Source organism: Leptonychotes weddellii, chromosome 13 (assembly GCF_054177405.1).
Source record: "Leptonychotes weddellii isolate Sample4059 chromosome 13, ASM5417740v2, whole genome shotgun sequence".
In the NCBI taxonomy this organism is placed as follows: Eukaryota; Metazoa; Chordata; class Mammalia; order Carnivora; family Phocidae; genus Leptonychotes; species Leptonychotes weddellii.
Window position 1 is genome coordinate 16,792,040 of NC_138381.1, and position 19,141 is coordinate 16,811,180.

Consider the following 19,141-nt stretch of genomic DNA (forward strand, 5'->3'; position numbering starts at 1 on the left):
ATTGTTAATAATACTGTATTACATATTTGAAAGTTGTTGAGAGTAGATCTTAAAATTTCTCATCACAAGGGAAAAAGTAATTTAATAATTGTGTGTGATGCATTAGACTTACTGTGATGATCATTTAGAAATATATACAAATATCAAATCATTGTTATACGCTGGAAACTAATATAATGGTGTATGTCCATTATATCTCAGTTAAGAAAAAAAAAACCAAGAGAGTAAGCAATTCATAGACGAACTAAAAAATGGTAAACACGTAACAAGAAAATCAACCTAAAAGGTTTAAAATACAAATTAGGGGTCCCTGGTGGCTCAGTCATTAAGCATCTGCCTTTGGCTCAGGTCATGATCCCAGAGTCCTGGGACTGAACCCCGCATCGGGCTCCCTGCTCAGCGGGAAACCTGCTTCTCCCTCTCCAACTCCCCCTGCTTGTGTTCCCTCTCTTGCTGTGTCTCTCTCTGTCAAATAAATAAATAAAATCTTAAAATAAATAAATAAAAAAAATAAATAAATAAAATAAAATACAAATTAAAGTAACAACAGATATCATTTCTTATTAATCATATTGGCAGACAAGAAAAATAATATCCTCAGAGTTAAAGAGGTATAGAGAAACAGCAGAAGAGTAACTGATACAACTTGACTGGAGGACAACATGGTAGAAGTATCCAGATGTAGAATAGGGATAAACTTTCACATGGGGATTTACTTCTAGGAAGTTATCAACAAAGTATAAACACATACAAGCACACACACAGGTGGCAATTGTAATAAGGTGTCTCTAATAGTAAAAACTGGAAACAATTACACATTATAATGTTTCCGGGCATGACTGTCTTAAAGTTTAACCTGTTTAGGGTTTGCTTAACTTATTAAATCTGTAAATTTATGTCTTTCAGCAAATTTGGGAAAGTTTCCCCATTACTTCTTCAAATACTTTTTCTGACTCATTCTGTTTTCTCTTCCACTGAGATTCCTAAAGGTCTCTTTGAGACCTTTTGAAATTAACCACAGAATACTGCTGAGAGGAATTGAAGAAGGTATAAATAGTGCAATATACCACATTCACATACTGGAAGACAATATTGTTAACATGTCAATTCTCCCCAAATTTATCTATAGATCTAAGGCAATTCCAATCAAAATTCCTGTAGGCTTTCTGCTTTTTTAAGCAAACTGACAAGTAGATTCCAAAATTTTTATCAAACCACAAATGACCGAGGACAGCCAAACCAATTTAACAACAGAACTCAATTGAAGAACTTATGCTACCTAATTTCAGTACTTACTCTAAAGTTAAAGCCATCAGGACAGTGTGGGAGTAATAAATAAACATGGATTAATGAAAGAGGATAGAGGATCTAGAAATAGACCCAACATCTAGGATCAACTGATTTTCAAAAAACGCAATTTAATGGGGGCAAAAAAGAAAAATGCTTTCGGGCGCCTGGGTGGCTCAGTTGGTTAAGTGACTGCCTTCGGCTCAGGTCATGATCCTGGAGTCCCTGGATCGAGTCCCGCATCGGGCTCCCTGCTCGGCAGGGGGTCTGCTTCTCCCTCTGACCCTCCCCCCTCTCATGTGCTCTCTCTCATTCTCTCTCTCTCAAATAAATAAATAAAATCTTTAAAAAAAAAAAAAGAAAAATGCTTTCAATAAATGTTGCTGGAACAACTGAATTTCTGTACATATATTAAAAAACTCTTTAAAAATATTTACTTCACATCATACTCGAAAATTAATTCAAACTACAGCATACACCTACATGCAAAAGCTAAAACTGCCAGAAGAAAACACAGGGGGAAAAATCTTTGAAACTTTGGGGTAGGCAAATATTTCTTAGAATACAAAAAGCATGAATGATAAAATAATTGATAAACTGTACCTCACTGAAATCAGAGAACTGTGTTCTCCGAAACACATTGGTAAGGTAACCAAAAGGCAGTCCACAGAATAGGAGATTACTCATTTCCCAGGTGGAAAGGTTTCACACACACTTTTCACAGGTGGAAAGGTTTCTCTATACAAAGTAAAGAGTAGACTCACAGGATAGTACACCAAATTGTCTTCCAAAGCTTAAACCAATTTACACTCCACAGTAGATGCAAAAAACATTCTATATGCTCTAAATTCTCACCAAACTTTGATAATGTCAGACTAAGTTTTCAGTTTGGTAGATAAGAAATGATAGTTCATTTAGCTTTTAATTTGCATTTACCCGATTACAAGGCATGGCATCTTTTCATAGGTTTGCTAGCCATTCTTATTTCCTCTCTGTGAAGTGCGTTTCCAATCTTTATGCATTTTTCTTCTTGGCATTTTTTTTTTCAAATATAAATGTGTTTAAGAATCTTCTGTCATTTACCTGTGCTATATATACAATATATATAGACTTTCCCTCTTTGTGGCTTTACTTTTTCACTTTATTGTAAAGATACTTTTAAAGTATATATAGACCTGTGCTATATATACAATATATATAGACTTTCCCTCTTTGTGGCTTTACTTTTCACTTTATTGTAAAGATATTTTTGACTACAGAAGTTTGTAATTTTAGTGTAGTTGAATAATTCATCTTTTTTATTGTCTGGTTAGGCTGTCACCTGTTTACAGAATCATTCTCCAAGGCCATGTTTTCCTGTGTCATCATTTTAAAGCATTATGGTTTTAGCATTCATATTTAACTCTTTAAATCCACATAGTTTTGTGGGATATTTTTGTTTTTGTTTTGTTTTGTTTTGTTTTGGGGGTGTTGGCTATAATGGGCATTAGGGATAAAATTTTATTATTCTTCTGTGGTAACTACACCAGTTACCAAAAATTCTATCCTTTATTTCACTGATCTACAATGCTAGATCTGTATAAAATCAAATTTCTATGTCAATTTAGAACCATTTCTGTGCTATTCTGTTCTTGGGATAAGACTTTTGGTCTGTCCTGCAACAAGATAATACCATATTAATTACTATAAATTTATAACTTTTGATATAAGGTAAAAGAAATCTCTCCACCTTGTTCTTCTTTATCAGTGTCCTGGCTTGGGGCGCCTGCCTGGGGCAGCTGGTTAGGCATCCAACTCTTGGTTTCAGCTCAGGTTGTGATTTCCCAGTTGTGGGATCGAGCCCCACATCAAGCCCTGGGACGGGCTCCGCAAGCTCAGTGCAGAGTCTACTTGGGAATCCGCTCTCCCTCTGCTTCTGCCCCTCCCCTCTGCACAGTTGCGCCCCTCTGCACAGTCGCACCCCTCTGCACGCACACACGCACTCTCTCTAATAAATAAATATTAAAAAAAGCAAAAAAGAAGTGTCCTGGCTTTTATTAGCTCGTTGCTGTGTCCCATAAATATGAGAATCAGTTTGTTAAGTTCAGTAAAGAAAACAACAAAGATCTTGTTGGTGTTTTGTTTGGAATGGTATGAATTTATAAAAATTGCCATTCTGATTATATTGAGTACTCCAATCCATAAAACTATCTCCTTATTTACTTAGGTCTTTAAAAATGCTTTTTAATAAAATTAATTTTTTTCTATAAAAGTCTTGCATATTCTTTAAGTTAATGCCTAGGTATTTTATATTTTTACAATACTTCATAGGTTGACTTTTTTACAATTTTATACTTCAAAAGACTATAAATTAGGATTAAAAGGGTTAATATTTGTAAAGTCTAAAATAGTGACTGGTATATGTGTTTATTGAATAAAACAAAATAAATCTAATATTCCATTTATCTCTGGTATGTTAATTTTAGAATACTTTTGACTAGCTATTAAAAGAATGATGTTGAGATTTTTTATTGTGTTTATGTGAGATTTACCATATTAATTTGGGAATAACAGATATTCACCACATGGAATCATCCATCGAAGCACTACATATTCAAATTTTTATTTCCCTCCGTAAAATATTATAATTTCCTCCATATTTCTTAAATTTATTCTTAGCTCTGGGACTTCCTTTAGATGCCATAATTATTGAGATTTTAATATTTTAATTTAAAATGTAAACATTACACGAATATCCATTCACTGTTAAAAAAAATCTTTTAAACAAACAAGTGTTTCTAGTAAATCCCCCAATTCCTTTAATTATTGGGTAAGTTGGGTATTTTTTGGCATCTACATTCTTTCTATGCTAAATGCCTAACAGCAGTCTTACTCAGGCTGGTTGGTTTGTTTTTTCCTCCTGGCTTCTGGGGTCTTATATAGTTTGATGCGTCTTTTAAAAAATCTTTATTTTCTACATTTTCTATTTTGTTCACTAGTAGAAAACCTATTGAATTTTGAGTATTTGTCTTGTTGATTAACCATCTGGATACCCTTGAGTGATAAGATCTATTTCTGGTTTTAAAAGCATTACTACTGGGTCGCCTGGGTGGTTCAGTCAGTTAATCATCTGCCTTCCACTCAGGTCATGATCTCAGGGTCCTGGGATCCAGCCCTGCCCCACTGGGTCACCCTCCTCTGGCTCTGTGCTCAGTGGGGAGTCTGCCTGTCCCTCTGCTCCCCCCCATCTGTGTTCTCTTGCTCTCTCTCAAATAAATAAAATCTTTTTTAAAAAAAGTAAATAAAAGCATTACTACCATGTCTACTATGTTAAAAAGCTACTAGAAGGGGGATAAGGGTAGAAGCTGGAAGGCTTGGCAGTAACCTTATGAGAAATGAAGTTAGTCAACCAGGGTGATAAAGGTAGTAAGAAGTAGCTGAATTTTTTATGTATTTTAAAGGCAGAGTCAGTAACATTCCTGATGGATTCGATGTTTGTTTTGTAGAGACTAGCCCTGTCTTTGACAGTTTCTCTTTGCAGATACAATGTGATTCCAAATTTCAACTTCTAAATCACACAAAAATCAGTGCTACTGTACTTTAAGTAGTGTTAAGAGCCCAGGCAGCCACCAACCACCTCTATGGAGCCCCAGGGCTCTGCAGAACATAATTTGAAAACCGAAAGCAGAAGGAAAGAACTTTATATTTATTGATTTCGTACAAGCATTCAGGTCCTCTAGTGGCCTGGGTGGCACCAAAAAGTTCAGCAGCTCTTGCTGTATGATCACAGATGCCAAAGTGTAAAGCAATAACATAGACCTAGGCATCTGCCCATTTAATAGAGTCCTAGAAATTGTGTGTTCTAAGGACATGGCAGGGAATCTACAGATAAGTGCACAAGATATTTCTGTTCACTTCTTACTGTTAAATGTTTTTGTTCACTTCTTCCTAAAAGGCTTTTTTTTAAGGGGGGGAGGGGCAGAGGGAGATAGAATCTTAAGCAGGTTCCACACCTAGCCCACGCTTGATCTCACAACCCTGAGGTGAAATCAAGAGTCTGATGCTTAACCAACTGAGCCAGCCAGGTGCCCCTTACTGAAAGGCTTTATGAGAGAACTGTCACAACTTCTGCAGCCTGTGTGTGTGTGTGTGCGTGTGTGTGTGTGTGTATGTGCGCGCGTGCACACGCACCCGCGCATTTTTTAAAGTAATCTCTGCACCCAACGTGGGGCTCAAACTCATGAACCTGATATCAGTAATCACATGCTCTACTGACTGAGCCAGCCAGGAGCCCCCAAGTTCTGCAGCTTTTGAAGGGATGAGATGTTCTCCATTGTCCCTTTCTGATATCAGATTGTTTGAACTTATAGAATTAAATATATTAATTACAGTGACACTGAAACGCACATATTATTAAGACACACAAATGTGAAAAAACCATTCTGCAGAGCTATCAGAAAACTTCAGGTCAAGGTTATTTAAAAACTAGAATGTCCTATGCAAAAAGAAAAAAGGGGGGTTGCCACTGGCAATACAATGCTAATACTTGTCACTGAATCTACTACTCAGGCAGCCCAGTGATAAGAAATCAGGAAGTTAAAAATTGAAATAAAATTAAAAACTGAATTTAGGTCATTAATATATACATTAGATGGTTGTCAGGGTCTTATGCCAATGTTACATTATATTCTAGACCATAAAATTGTCATAATGCCTTTGTACTATATTCCTAGAAGGATACAGATCTCAAACTACCACAGATGTTACATTTAGCTACTGAAATAAATTCAACATAATACATGTCCACAAAGCTAGATATGTGTAGAGAATGAATTTTACAGAAACAACTGTAGCCTGGTAAGTTGATATGAGGTACCCATAAGGAAGGATGGTAGAAAAATACTCTATAAAGATGCTCAGCTTCTATGTATAAGACTGATGAATCACTGACCTCTACCTCTGAAACTAATAATACATTATATGTTAATTAATTGAACTAAATAAAAAAATAAAGATGACCAGCTTCAAACATATGGCATGGCTATGGACTACTGGAGCCTATAGGAGCAGACAGAAAAATGGCATAGAGCAATCAAAATCAAATCAAATCAAAACAATCAAATCAAAATCAATCAAAATGGCATAGAGCAATCAAAATAAGATAGTCAAGTTCACATGGCAGCAATAAACACAAGCACTCTATAGTAATAATAATAAAGTAATAATTCCATAGAACCCTGTAATTTTGATAGAAGTGGCCTTAGAAATAACCTTGTCCAATTTACCTGTTCTATGGAAGAGGAATCTAAAACAAAGTAGTGAATTAACCAAAAAACAACTGCAAATTAAAGTTATTTTTGGATAACAAGGATGGCACTACATCACCAAACAGTCTATAATGAAAGTGTCAGATCTCAGTTAAAAAATGATAAAGCTGTTACACAACATAAATTATTTACAAGAAAAACAAAGGAGTAGTGAAAATTTCCATTTGATCTTAGTTTGTTGATGTGGTTAAAACAGGAAACAAAGTGATAAGCATATAGAAATTTATCCCATTACAAATAAATAATTACAAAAATACTCAGTGTTTTATTTAAACATGTATATAATAATGTGGCCAAAGAACAGTGTATTTTTACATAAATCCTCTAGGAACTAATAGGCTTTACCCAAACAGAATCAGCATGTGTTGTAGAACAGAATTTCCTGGGCTTTGGGGGGAAAAATGCATCCGGATTCAAATCCCTTACAAGACAGATAATTTAAAGAAGTTGCTAATTTTTTGTAACAGTTCACTCATATAGAAAATGTTGATAGTAATACCTATCTCATAAGGTTCTTAAGAAGATTTTTTAAAGTAGTATATACACTATAAATGTCCTAGCAAACAGCTCAGCTGTTTTCTTTCCTTATTCTTCTATAAGCATTTCTTGTAACATTAACATATACTAACATTCAGCTAAAACTTAAATGCTGGGCACTTTTCTAGGTGCTTTGCATACACTCATTTACCTAATCCTCACAATAACTCTGTGAGGTAGGTGCTATTATTATCCCCATTTTTAAGTTAAAGAAACTGAGCCAGGAAGCATTTAAGGCTATACAGCTACTGAGTGGAAATGTCAAGATTCCACCCTAAGCAATCCAGAATAATAAAATTCCAATAAAAAAGCTGAACTACCTAAAGAATTAGCTCTGAGAGTAATATAAATGTCACTTATTCACTCAGATCAGTTCCCATTATCTCTTCCATTTTAAACATAAAGAAAATTATAATATATATTGTGCATTAAGGTAGTTTAATGACCAGAACTACCACAGAACACTCAATTTAAAATAACTAAAGGATTCCCTATTCTAATGGGTGTCTCTACTCTGGCTACACATGAAAATTACATGTGCAGTTTTAAAAATCAAACAGACACCCAAACCCCACCCCCGATTTTCTGAACAAGAACTCCAGGGTACAGATCATTTTAAAACACTCTACGTAAGATTTTCGCGCACAGGCAGAGCAAAGAATTCCTTTTCTAAACACAGAAGGTGTACCGACAATGCAAGACAGGTAGCATCCGGAACCAGGATGATTTCAAAGGTAAAATTCCACATGAGAAGCGGGGGTAAAGAACATGAAATGCTGAGTCAGTGCAATGAGAAGGATGAATGAATGAGGTGGACAGTGGAGTAAGAACACAGGAAGGCAGGAAAAGCAGGGAAAACACAACAGCAGGGAAAGCAAACACAAATGCAGTAGCTCAGCAACACAATCTGATGTCTTGTTTGTGAACAGTGAAAATATCCATTTTTTGTCATTGCTTATCCTTGTAAATGGCATGATGTGTTCCTCATCATTGTTGCTACTTTTATTCATTACGTGCAAATACCACTAGTTTTGTAATTAATTGCAATTCAGTGACTTTGTCCTAATCTTGCTGATAAAACATTTGAGATTTGGCTTAACTTTCTTACCTTAAAATTTAGGAAATAAATTCATTACAAAATCAACCTCAACCAATACTAATATATTCATCAAATATACATGCATGGTTAGAAAGCACATGAAGTACTGGAGAAACATTTTCATGACAGTAGGTTACAACAAAATAAAATCAAACATAGTACATTGTGCCAGGAAGTATAAAACTCTAAAATATAAGTTTCATAGAATTAAAACATTCCTAAAGTAGCGTCTGAGGCCTCTTTCCATTTGGTGGTATTACAGCTAAACAGATAATCAAGATGAATATAACTCTGTTGTTTTAAAAATTATAATAACAGATAAGCAACTTGTTACAACAAACTCTTAGAGTTCTTATCCATTTTTATTTTAGTGACTTTTTTTGACAATTGAAACTGTGGATCTTTTTCCCAGAACAGACACACAAATCACAGAAACACCGCATTTTCCAAAATGTAACATCAGAGAAATCATAAACTTTGGCCAGCTGAAGAATCCGGCATTACAGGATTTCTAAAGACCCACTGTGGGAGAAGATTCATTTTCTCGCCTCAAAATATTTCACACTATAGATGCAAGCCATTTCCTAAGTCTGGAGATGTCGATTTTGTACATGTTTATATCTCCAGGGCACCAGCACATCCCCAATGGATGAGTCAACAGATGTTCATATTTACAGGTGACCTGGTACTTGCTGACGTCCCCCTCTTTTTTGGAGCACTGCTCCTGAATCTTACTTGCTTATAACATAAGACAACTATGTGAAATGGTGAAAAGGACCTGATTTAAAGTTGCAAAATAGGTATTCAAGTCCAGGCTTAGCAGCAGCATCTTAATACATTTAACCTATGCCCTCAATTTACTGTCTACATGAGGAAAGTTTAATCTCACAAAGCTCTGGTGAGCATTGGGCAAATGTTCAGGTTCCTCCTCTGTTAAATGTTAACAGTAATAGTAACCATTTGATAGGATTAGAAGATTAAATAAGATACTATACGGGGGTGCCTGGGGGGCTCAGTCGGTTAAGCGTCTGCCTTCAGCCCAGGTCATGATCCCGGGGCCCTGGGATCGAGCCCCGCATCGGGCTCCCTGCTCACTGGGGAGCCTGCTTCTCCCTCTCCCTGCAGCTCCCCCTGCTTGTGTACTCTCTGTCAAATAAATAAAGTCTTAAAAAAAATAAGATACTGTATGTAAAGGACATAGCAAAATGCCTGGCACAGAGCAAATGCTCAATAATCAGCTATTATTAATGTGCCTCCTCTTGCGCTCGGTGCTGGATAAAAAAGCTGTCTTATAAAACAGCAGGGTTATAAGAGATATGCAAGGAGTTGAGTAAAAAGTGTGTTCAATGAATGGTAGTCCCTCTTTCCATTTCTGATACAGAAGAGGGAACTGGGACACACACGAGTCAGTGACATGCTGAATGGAAGCCTGGAGAGGCTGTCCATCTCCTCCCCTCCACAACAGAAGTACTCATCTGCCCCCAAGCTCGTGGGGGTGTCGTGGCTGACAAGTTTCAGCTGAGTCTCTCTGTAGGGTTTGTGCTAGGATGGAGAGAGCTGCTCATCCAAGGTCACACCCCCTATCCAGGGCACCGCGCTGAACGTACAACACAGGGATATGAAGGCTAAGCCCTTTGCCCCAATTCAAGGACAACTTTGAAGGGCAATCCCAGTTCCAGAGTTCTCTGGGATAAACTGAAGCTTTCTAAGCAAGTGAAATGCTATTCAATGTTTCCCTCTGCCCAATCCTGCTTCTTTCACTCTCTAAAAGTATTGATCCCAAGAATACTCCTGCACACAAATCTCAGAGTCCACTGCCTAGGGAAATGGCTTATGCTACTTGTCCAAAGTCAAAAAGCTAATGAAAGGTCAAATGGGATTTACTACAGATGTGCCAGCATAATTCCACAATTATAAAATGAGGAAGAAGAGACCAAATGAAAGAATGAACCAGGGGTGCCTGGGTGGTACAGTTGGTTAATCGTCCAACTCTTGGTTTCAGCTCAGGTCATGATCTCAGGATAGTGAGATTGAGCCCCGCATCGGATTCTGCACTCAGCCTGGAGTCTGTTTGAGATTCTCTCTCCCTCTCTCCCTCCTACTCGTGCTCGCTCTCTAAAATAAACAAATCTTAAAAAAAAAAAAAAAGAATGACGCAAAAGACCTATAGACAACATTATAAATGCTACCCTAAAATATCCTAAGAGTGTCTCATTTGTGGATCAAAATAAAAATGAAGAGTGATCGCTATTGAAGTTGAGTTGAAATAAGAGAGTGTCCATCCCTACAAGAAGAGGAAGATGAAAAGGTCATGAAGGTGAATTTCCTGGGATGCTCTCTATTTCACTTCAGAAGCAGAGACTAACTGGACCAAAAGGGGCTTTGAAGACAGAATAGTTCTTTATTTTATACAAGAAGAAACTGCAACTCAGACTGAGGGTACGCAGAAAGAGTGGCCTAGTGTAGGCTTTTTAAATTTCCAGAGTCCTTCAGCTTTGTCTTCAATGTGTGATTTTGACATTTTATGTAAAGTGTACCTCCCACAAAAGATTCATATATATTCAAATATATGCATGAAATGCATTATGAAACTACGCATGACTTTTGAACTAGGCATCAGTGTCACTCTTCCCTCCTATCAAGGTGGATAACTGGGAACTGACTACATTATAAGTATTCACAGAACAGAATGGCTTTACAAGGAAGGTTAGAATTCACTATCTATACCTCTGGCTACATTAGCAATTAACTTTCATCAAATATTGTATCTTAATGGCCTTATCTCAAAATGAGGATAATAATTATTATCTCATTCAATAGGATGCCATGAAGATTAAATATTTAATGGTCGCAATGCATTCTAAATGCCACATAAACAAATAACATAGCAATACATAGAGTGACTTCTAGCAGGTTAACATTGTAGCAGGTTAATATTACACATATCTGATCAAAAAGAGCCTAAGATTCTTAAGGCACAAATACATTTAGACATCTGTTTCCAAACACGAGAGCAAGATTTAAACTGATAAATATTTTATATTATTAAAATAAAATAAGGTAACCACAGTAAGTGAGGAAAATATCAAGAACATTTTACACTTTTTTTTTTAAAGATTTTATTTATTTATTTGAAAGAGAGAGAGATAGCGAGAGGGAGAGAGAGCACGAGCAGGGGAAGAGGGAGAAGCAGGCTCCCCACCGAGCAGGAAGCTTGATGCGGGGCCCGATCCCAGGACACTGGGATCATGACCTGAGCCGAAGGCAGACGCTTAACCAACTGAGCCACCCAGGCGCCCCATTTTACACATTTTAAACTGGTTCTAAAAAGTACTGTCGTTTTTAATTTTTAAAAAATTTTTTCAAGTAGGCTGCATGACATGAGGCTCGAACTCACAACCCTGAGATCAAAACCCAAGCTAAGAACAAGAGTCGGACACTTAACTGATTGAGCCACCCAGGCACCCCGGATTTCTGACATTTAAAGGAAAGTCTGTCATGTATTATTTTTTTTTGGATGATGGTGGATATCAAGTAGTTATGGTAAACTTCTATTGCATATATTTATAAGAACAGTATTTTATTTTTAAATGTCAATATTCACACTATCCTCCAAATTACATCTTTTGCAAACGTTTAAACTTACTAATGAAAAGTTTTAGCTGTTAACATAAAAACATGTGAGGAATCAGATATTTCTTGATCCTCATTAGAGAGATGGTAAGCAAAAAAAAAAAAATTGAAAGTCACCAGACTACTGAATCAGGCCAAAGTTTCATTAACCTCTAATATTCTAATGTCAAGATTCTACGTAAGAAACTGCATACATAAATCCTAGGGTGTCTACACTGGCATAGAGAGGTGAGCCTTCTGTAGCAGCGCGTGAGATTTGAGCAGGGTTTTATGCCTGAAAGGCAGGCAACCTGCAGAACCTGAGAAAAGATAAAGATGCTAGCGGTAAGATGGAGGGGCTGCACCGGGCAGGCCTGCACCAGAGAGGGAGAGCAGATGTACACAGGTGGAAAATGCAAAGGGCATGGGTTTTCAGGTCCCAAGAAGCTTGAGTTTAAGTTGAGATTTTACTACATTTTGGCTGAGCTACTTTGAAGAAGTCTTAATTTCTCTTTTAAGGATCAAATGAGGGGACAGAAAACTCTTCTTAAATTATGAACTAATAGCACAGGTTAGTCAGTAAGCCCTTCTCAAGGAGGAGCCATTAAACACTAGCAGTGTGTGGAATGGTCAAAGCACCAGCTCTGGAACCAAAAGACTGTGTTGAAACAAAACCTGCCATTTCCTTAAGGTATGATCTCAGCCAGGGTCACCAAACCTCTCTGTGCCCAGTTAGCCTTATGTGTCAAATAGAGATAACTAAGGTGCCCAATTTATAGGGTTATTATGAAGATTAAGTGAGTTAATGTATGTAAAAGAGCTTAAAATCGTGTTCAAAGAATTATTTATTGCTGTTGGTGGTGGTATTGTCATTATTACTCTCTGATTCTCAATGTCAAATAGGGATCAGGAGAATACCAATGACTAATAAGTATTTGATTAAGAATCTTAAAAAAAAGGGGCGCCTGGGTGGCTCAGTTGGTTAAGCAACTGCCTTCGGCTCAGGTCATGATCCTGGAGTCCCGAGATTGAGTCCCGTGTCGGGCTACCTGCTCGGTGGGGGGTCTGCTTCTCCCTCTGACCCTCCTCCCTCTCATGCTCTCTGTCTCTCATTCTCTCTCTCTCAAATAAATAAAATCTTAAAAAAAAAAAAAAAAAGCAGGGGTGGGGACAGGCAGCTAAATCTATAGGAGGGTTTTAATAATAAAAGCTACTAATATGGCTCCATGATTTCACAGCAGACGTATGTGACAATGAGCCAGGGAAGTTTCCTGCTCTTGTAACTAGCAAAGTAACACATCATATATCTTTTTCCCTTGCTAAAGGGCCCAAAACCCCAAAGCGCATTGCAATTTGTTCTATAAAGAATACTTTGTGATATATTCAGTGGGACTATATTTGGTCCTTATAATGACAGAACTTGTTAGAAATAATTTTGCAATATGGTAGGAATATTTTGACCTTACCTAAAGGAGTTCTAACACTGAACTACCAGAAGACATTATAAAATACCCGTAACCTGTTATTAACATACCAAGCACAGAATACAAGGCAGCAGGACCACACAAGCTCTCTGAACTCTGACTGTAACTAATCCATCCCCGCTCCTGACTTTTCAAACCACATTCAGGACATAATGCATAGTTTTATAGAAATTATTTTAGAAATTAGATGTTTGCGCTAAAATCCTGACTGAAATGTGCGAACACAAAGATCAGAAATGTGTTAAGAAAAGCATTTTCAAGATCATGTTTTAAATTTTAAAAAGTTTGGGTACTACAACCAAAGGGTGATGTACCAGACAGACTGTACTGCTTCCTGACTGCATGTCAGCATTCTGTTGAGGCTAAAACTCAGCATATGTATTCTGAGGTTTTGTTAACAAAAAATACGTATTGAAACTAAAAATCAGCATTAGGAATTTTATAACTTACAAGTATGTCTGGCCAGTGAGTAGTTGGATCCACCACTAGTCAAGCCAAATCCCTCAGGAATTTGACTAGAGCTTCGAGGTCTGGTCAACAATTTAGGAGGTTCAATTTCAGCACCAAATTCAGCTCCTATTACTCCTAGTAAAACAATAGCAGTAGCTTGCTTCCGTCTTTCCTCATAAGATGTGGAAATCTTTTTCATTTGTGGGATACTTGATAAGCAACCTGAAAACCAAAACATAAGTTAAAAAAATATCAATACACAAAAGACATATAATAATAAAAAAATTTCAAGATTACTCTTTCAGGAAAGAACAGTCTTTTCAACAAATGGCACTGAGGTGACTGGTTATCCAACTGCAAAAGGATGAATTTGGGCTTCCACATTTCACTACACAAAAAAATCAACTCAAAATAGATTCACAGTACTAGTAGATGTAAAAGCCAAAACAAAATACCTTGCAGAAGAAAACAGAGAGATGTAACTTCATGATCTTGGGGTAGGCAATGATTTCGTAGATAAGATACCAAAAGCAGAAGCAATTTAAAAAATTTCTTTAATTGGATTTCATTGATATTACGAACTTTTACACTTAAAATGACAGATTCAAGAAAGTAAAAAGACCATGCAGAAACTCAAAGAAAATACTGTCAATGATATATCTATAAAGGACTGTATCCAGAATATATGAGGAACTCTTACAACTCAACAATAAAAAAGCACAACTTTTAAAATGGGTAAACACTTTGAACAGATATTCGACATATGATGATATATGAATGGCCAATATGCATATCAAAGATCCTTAACATCACTGGTCATTAGGAAAATGCAAATCAAAACCATAATGAGATACCACTTTGCATCCACTAGAATGGCTGCAATAAAAAGGATTATAAAATGTGCTGTCAAGTATGAACAGAAAATGAATGCAGTGCAGGTGGAAATGTAAAAAGGTACAACTACTTTAGAAAACAGTTACTTACTCAGTTTGGTTTTCTATTTCTTCCTGAGTCATTTCTTTCTTTCTTTTTTTTTTTTTTTTTTTAAAGATTTTATTTATTTATTTGGCAGAGAAAGGCACAGCGAGGGAGGGAACACAAGCAGGGGGAGTGGGAGAAACAGGCTTCCTGTGGAGCAGGGAGCCCGATGCAGGGCTTGATCCCAGGACCCTGGGATCATGACCCAAGCTGAAGGCAGATGCCTAATGACTGAGCCACCCAGGTGCCCATTCTTGAGTCATTTCTGATAGCTTGCAGTTTTAAAGGGATTACCTATTTAATCTGAGTTTTTTTAATTTATTGGTGTGAGATTATTTGCAGTATTCTCTATGAGAAAGTATTTCAAATGTATCATTGCTATGGATCCTTCTAAATATTATTTGTGCCTTCTCTAATATTACTTTTCATGCTTTTCTTGATCAGTTTTGCTAGAAATATATATTTTACTAGATTTAAAAAAAAATACTTTGTTGGAGCACCTGGGTGGCTCAGTTGGTTGCGCATCTGACTCTCGGTTTCAGTTCAGGTCATGATCTCAGGGTCATGAGATCAAGCCCCTGTATTAGGCTCCACACTCAGCAGGCAGTCTGCTTGAGATTCTTTCTCCCTCTGCCCATGACCCACCACCCCCCGCACACTCTTTCTCTAAAATTAAAAAAATAAAATAAGTACTCTGGTTTTGATCTTATTTCATTTCTTTCTATTTTACCAACTTCGTTGTTATTTTTATTATTTCTCCTTCTACTTTGTTTTCTATCAGTTCTTTTTGTTTCTAGGTTTATTTATTTATTTATTTTTAAGTAAACTCTACACCCAACAGGCTTGAATTCATAACCCAGAGATCAAGAGTTGCATTCTCCACCCACTGAGTCATCTAAGCACCCCTGTTTTGTTTCCAGGTTCTTAGGATAAACACAACTCACTTATTTTCATAACCTATTATGGTTTACGTTGCCAGAGTTAACATCCATTTTCCTCTCCTTTAATAACACAACTTCAATTTTAACTGAGTAGTGATATACTCACATCCTTTCAGGGTCCTTTCAAGAAATGGCAAAGCCATAGCCTAGCTCCTGGCTTTAAGCTTTATTCATGATATATTTTAAGTCCTCTTTAGCTCACAGGAGCCAAAAGCATACGTCTGGAAAGGAGCTAAGGGTTTCAGCCCAGATCATTTCTATTTTATTACTTGTCCACAGAGATATCTATCTTTCTGGAGACTAGCTATGTCTCTTCAGGTTTTCTGTTTGTATATTTTATCCATCATGGCTATATATTTGGTACAGAGAAATTTAAAAAGTGAACTTCTGGAAACATGTTCATTGGAGGTCAGCTTTCTAGTCTTTCTAGTCATCCATCCAGCTTCTCTGAGCCCTTTCAGTACTTTGTCTCTATGTTAATTAAATCAATATAGCAAAGGGCCCTCAGAGCTCAGTATGCCAACTAAGAAATTAATAGCAGGGACCTCTGAATGCTTTTAGATGTTTTGTTTTATTTTGTCTCTTCATTTGTCATTCTATACTAACTGGAGGTAAGGCAAGGGAATGACAACACAAAAGGCTACAGGGGTACCACCAAATCAAGAGAGACTTTTGCAGGGCAAGCTGAAGACTTTTAACTTTTGGTTAATGGTAAGGTATTGAATAATTTTGTATAAGGTGGCGCTATCAGATTTATTCACTGTTAGAAAGATCATGATAGTAGCAGTAGGATGGCAGATTATGAAGTAAAACAAGATGTATCCAGTAGAACCAAAAGAAGACTCCTGCAATGATCAGGTGAAAAACAGTAAGTACCAGTGGTGGTAGAAATTCATTCATTCTGACATCAGTTACTCGGTCTCAATATAAGAACTGAAGATCTGGTGTGTTCATGGCATTATACTAGACGTGAAAAGAGATGTGAAAAGCAAGTTCACTGTCCTCTTTGAACTTAAAGGCTACTAAATAAGAATCAGAAATAGGTTACAGAATCAATGAGAAGATTATGAACTGAGAGAACGGTATGTTTAAGAACCTAAAGCATGAAGTAATTTGTTGACTTCTATTTCAAGGAAAGGTAATTGGGTTGGAAGCCTAGGAGGTGAGAGAAAGATAGAAAACAGGCAAGGGAGGCAGGCAAGGGCCAGACCGCAGATGGCATCACAGATCCTATTCACATTTCAATTCTTATCCTATAAAAAATAGGAAGATACTCAAGGTAGGATTTAAGCCAGAGAATGATATAATTAGATTTAGGAGTTCAGAAGGATATCGTAGAAATCAAAGTGAGAGATTAAGATTAGTTTGGTTTGGGGATGTAAACAGGAGATGCAGAGAAGTGGGTATCTTTAAGGTCCATGGTGAATCCTGGGTTAAGTTGATGGAAACATTGCAGATTTTAGATGTCATGCCTCAAGTTCTTAACAAAATTAACTAAGATAAAATCAGAACAAAAAGTAAAATAGTAAAAATTAGTAATAATTTTAGCAAAAGTTAACTAAAACAAGAATAAAACAAAGCAAAAGAAACCCTTTCAAGGTAAGTAGGTAGGTATGGTCTTTCTAGAAGCTTAATAAAAAAAACCACCTAGAGCGCAAAGCTTTTTAGTATAAACTTTAAATTGCATTTACTTAGCTGTGCTGAAAGGCAGAATGGATGTGAGCAAGCAGACCTAGTTGAGCCTATGAAAAGGAAATGGCAGGATATTACAAAGAATTTAACAGTTGGAAAGGAATAATTGTGTAAGAAAGAGGCATGAAAGTTTATTTGGAAAATAAAAGTTTGGTTCAACTGAGTACAAAAAAAAAGATTTGTTGTTGCTGCTGTAGTTTCTTAACTTCTGCGTATCATACTTTGTTTAAAAAAAAAAGTTCTGAAAATGTGCCATTAGTTTTCATGCAGTGTATAGAAAGACAAAAGCCAAAATGAGTCCACAGAGAATACACTGATCTTTAAAAATGTTGTAACTGTTTCATATAAAATTTTAGTTATTATTAATTTCCCTAATTTATTTTTTAATAGTATATTTCAAACCACTTGCAGGCTGCTTTACAAGGATATTCCTCCAACGTTAATAAAATTATTTTATCACTTCCAAGGTCATGATAAGTCATATTTCATGAATTCACATTTCTTACAAAAAGCCTCAATTAAAATGTTCAAAAATATTTAACATTCAGAAATATCTTCCAATCAGATCCCACAGTATGCAATTCTCTCTCTTCATGGTTTTTTTTCTAGTTTTTTAAAAGTAAAGAAACATTAGCAAGAGTCTTAGTGTGTATGTGCAATGACAGATTCCAAGTATGCCACTGATCTGTCATAGTTCCAATAACGAAAGTGGGGGAGAAACCTACAAGCTTAACCATACTAAGAAGAAACAAAATCAATAACCACTGCCTCTGTGTTTAGGAGGATGAAAATGAACCCAAATTCTAGAGAAAGTGATATTTAACAGTTTGAGAATCTGTATCTCAGTACATGCATTTAAACCCAACTTTGAGTACAAGAACACACAGTGGCAGAGCTCTGCGCAGCTGCAGCTAGATTCATGCAGTATACATTTCACTCTTTCCATAGTAGTCGTGAAACAGGAAGCAAATCAAGCTCCCCTCCCCCCATGTCTCAGCAAGAGCATGCTCCATAACAATAGTTCAAAGGAAAGCTCTATTCTGCAGTTGCACTGATTGTTCTGTCAGCTGACCTCTGCAGAAGGGAATTGCTAACCGCTGCCTTGCTCCTTAGCTGACAAATGAATGATCGCAGCTCCATCTATTTTCACTATGGCTGCCTCTAGCCCAGGTGCTCAGACAGAGAGCCCGGTGTGACATCTTAGATCAAGATGAATTGGCACAAACTCCTGATCCAAGATTGTTTTATACCATTTAATTTAGTTTCTTCCCCTGCTTGGATGAGCACAGCTCTGGTTATGGATTTCTATTCTAATGTACTGAAGCAGGCCCTGAAAGAAGCCAATGAAGCAGCTGCTGGAGCAAGGGACTGCAGGGATACTGATCAATAGGCAAGGCATTGACCCCAGCCGTTCAGCCTGTGCAACGGCCACTGCTTGAAGGGGGAGGGGGGCCCAGAAGCACACATGGGCTGCTTCCAGTAGGAAATTAAACAACAGGGGCATTTGGAGAGCTCCGCCTCCACCCCTGGTCCCCCACCTTCCCTATGTTCCTTTTGTTTAATTACCTCAATCTTGTCTTAACTCCCACTTCTCGGGAAGGAATTAAGATTTTAGGGAAGTTTTAAATAATGTACTTTAAAACAGCCCTTTGTAAATTGTATCCTGAAGCTAACAGAAAGAATCATAACAGGTGCTCTCTGCTAAGTGGCCAAAATATGAAATCTTAATTAGCTGTCAAGCACATCACTTGGTGT

The 19,141-nt window shown here is 36.9% G+C and overlaps 1 protein-coding gene across 1 annotated transcript in view; it reads right to left on the reverse strand.

The window, feature by feature from the left end:
- The window catches only part of WDR7 (WD repeat domain 7), a 338,052-nt gene that overhangs the window by 112,298 nt on the left and 206,613 nt on the right, over positions 1–19,141 (reverse strand). The window contains exon 22 of the mRNA XM_081802523.1: positions 13,776–13,997. Within this exon, the coding sequence (XP_081658649.1) occupies positions 13,776–13,997 (222 nt within the window). The remainder of the gene's footprint in view (positions 1–13,775; positions 13,998–19,141) is intronic.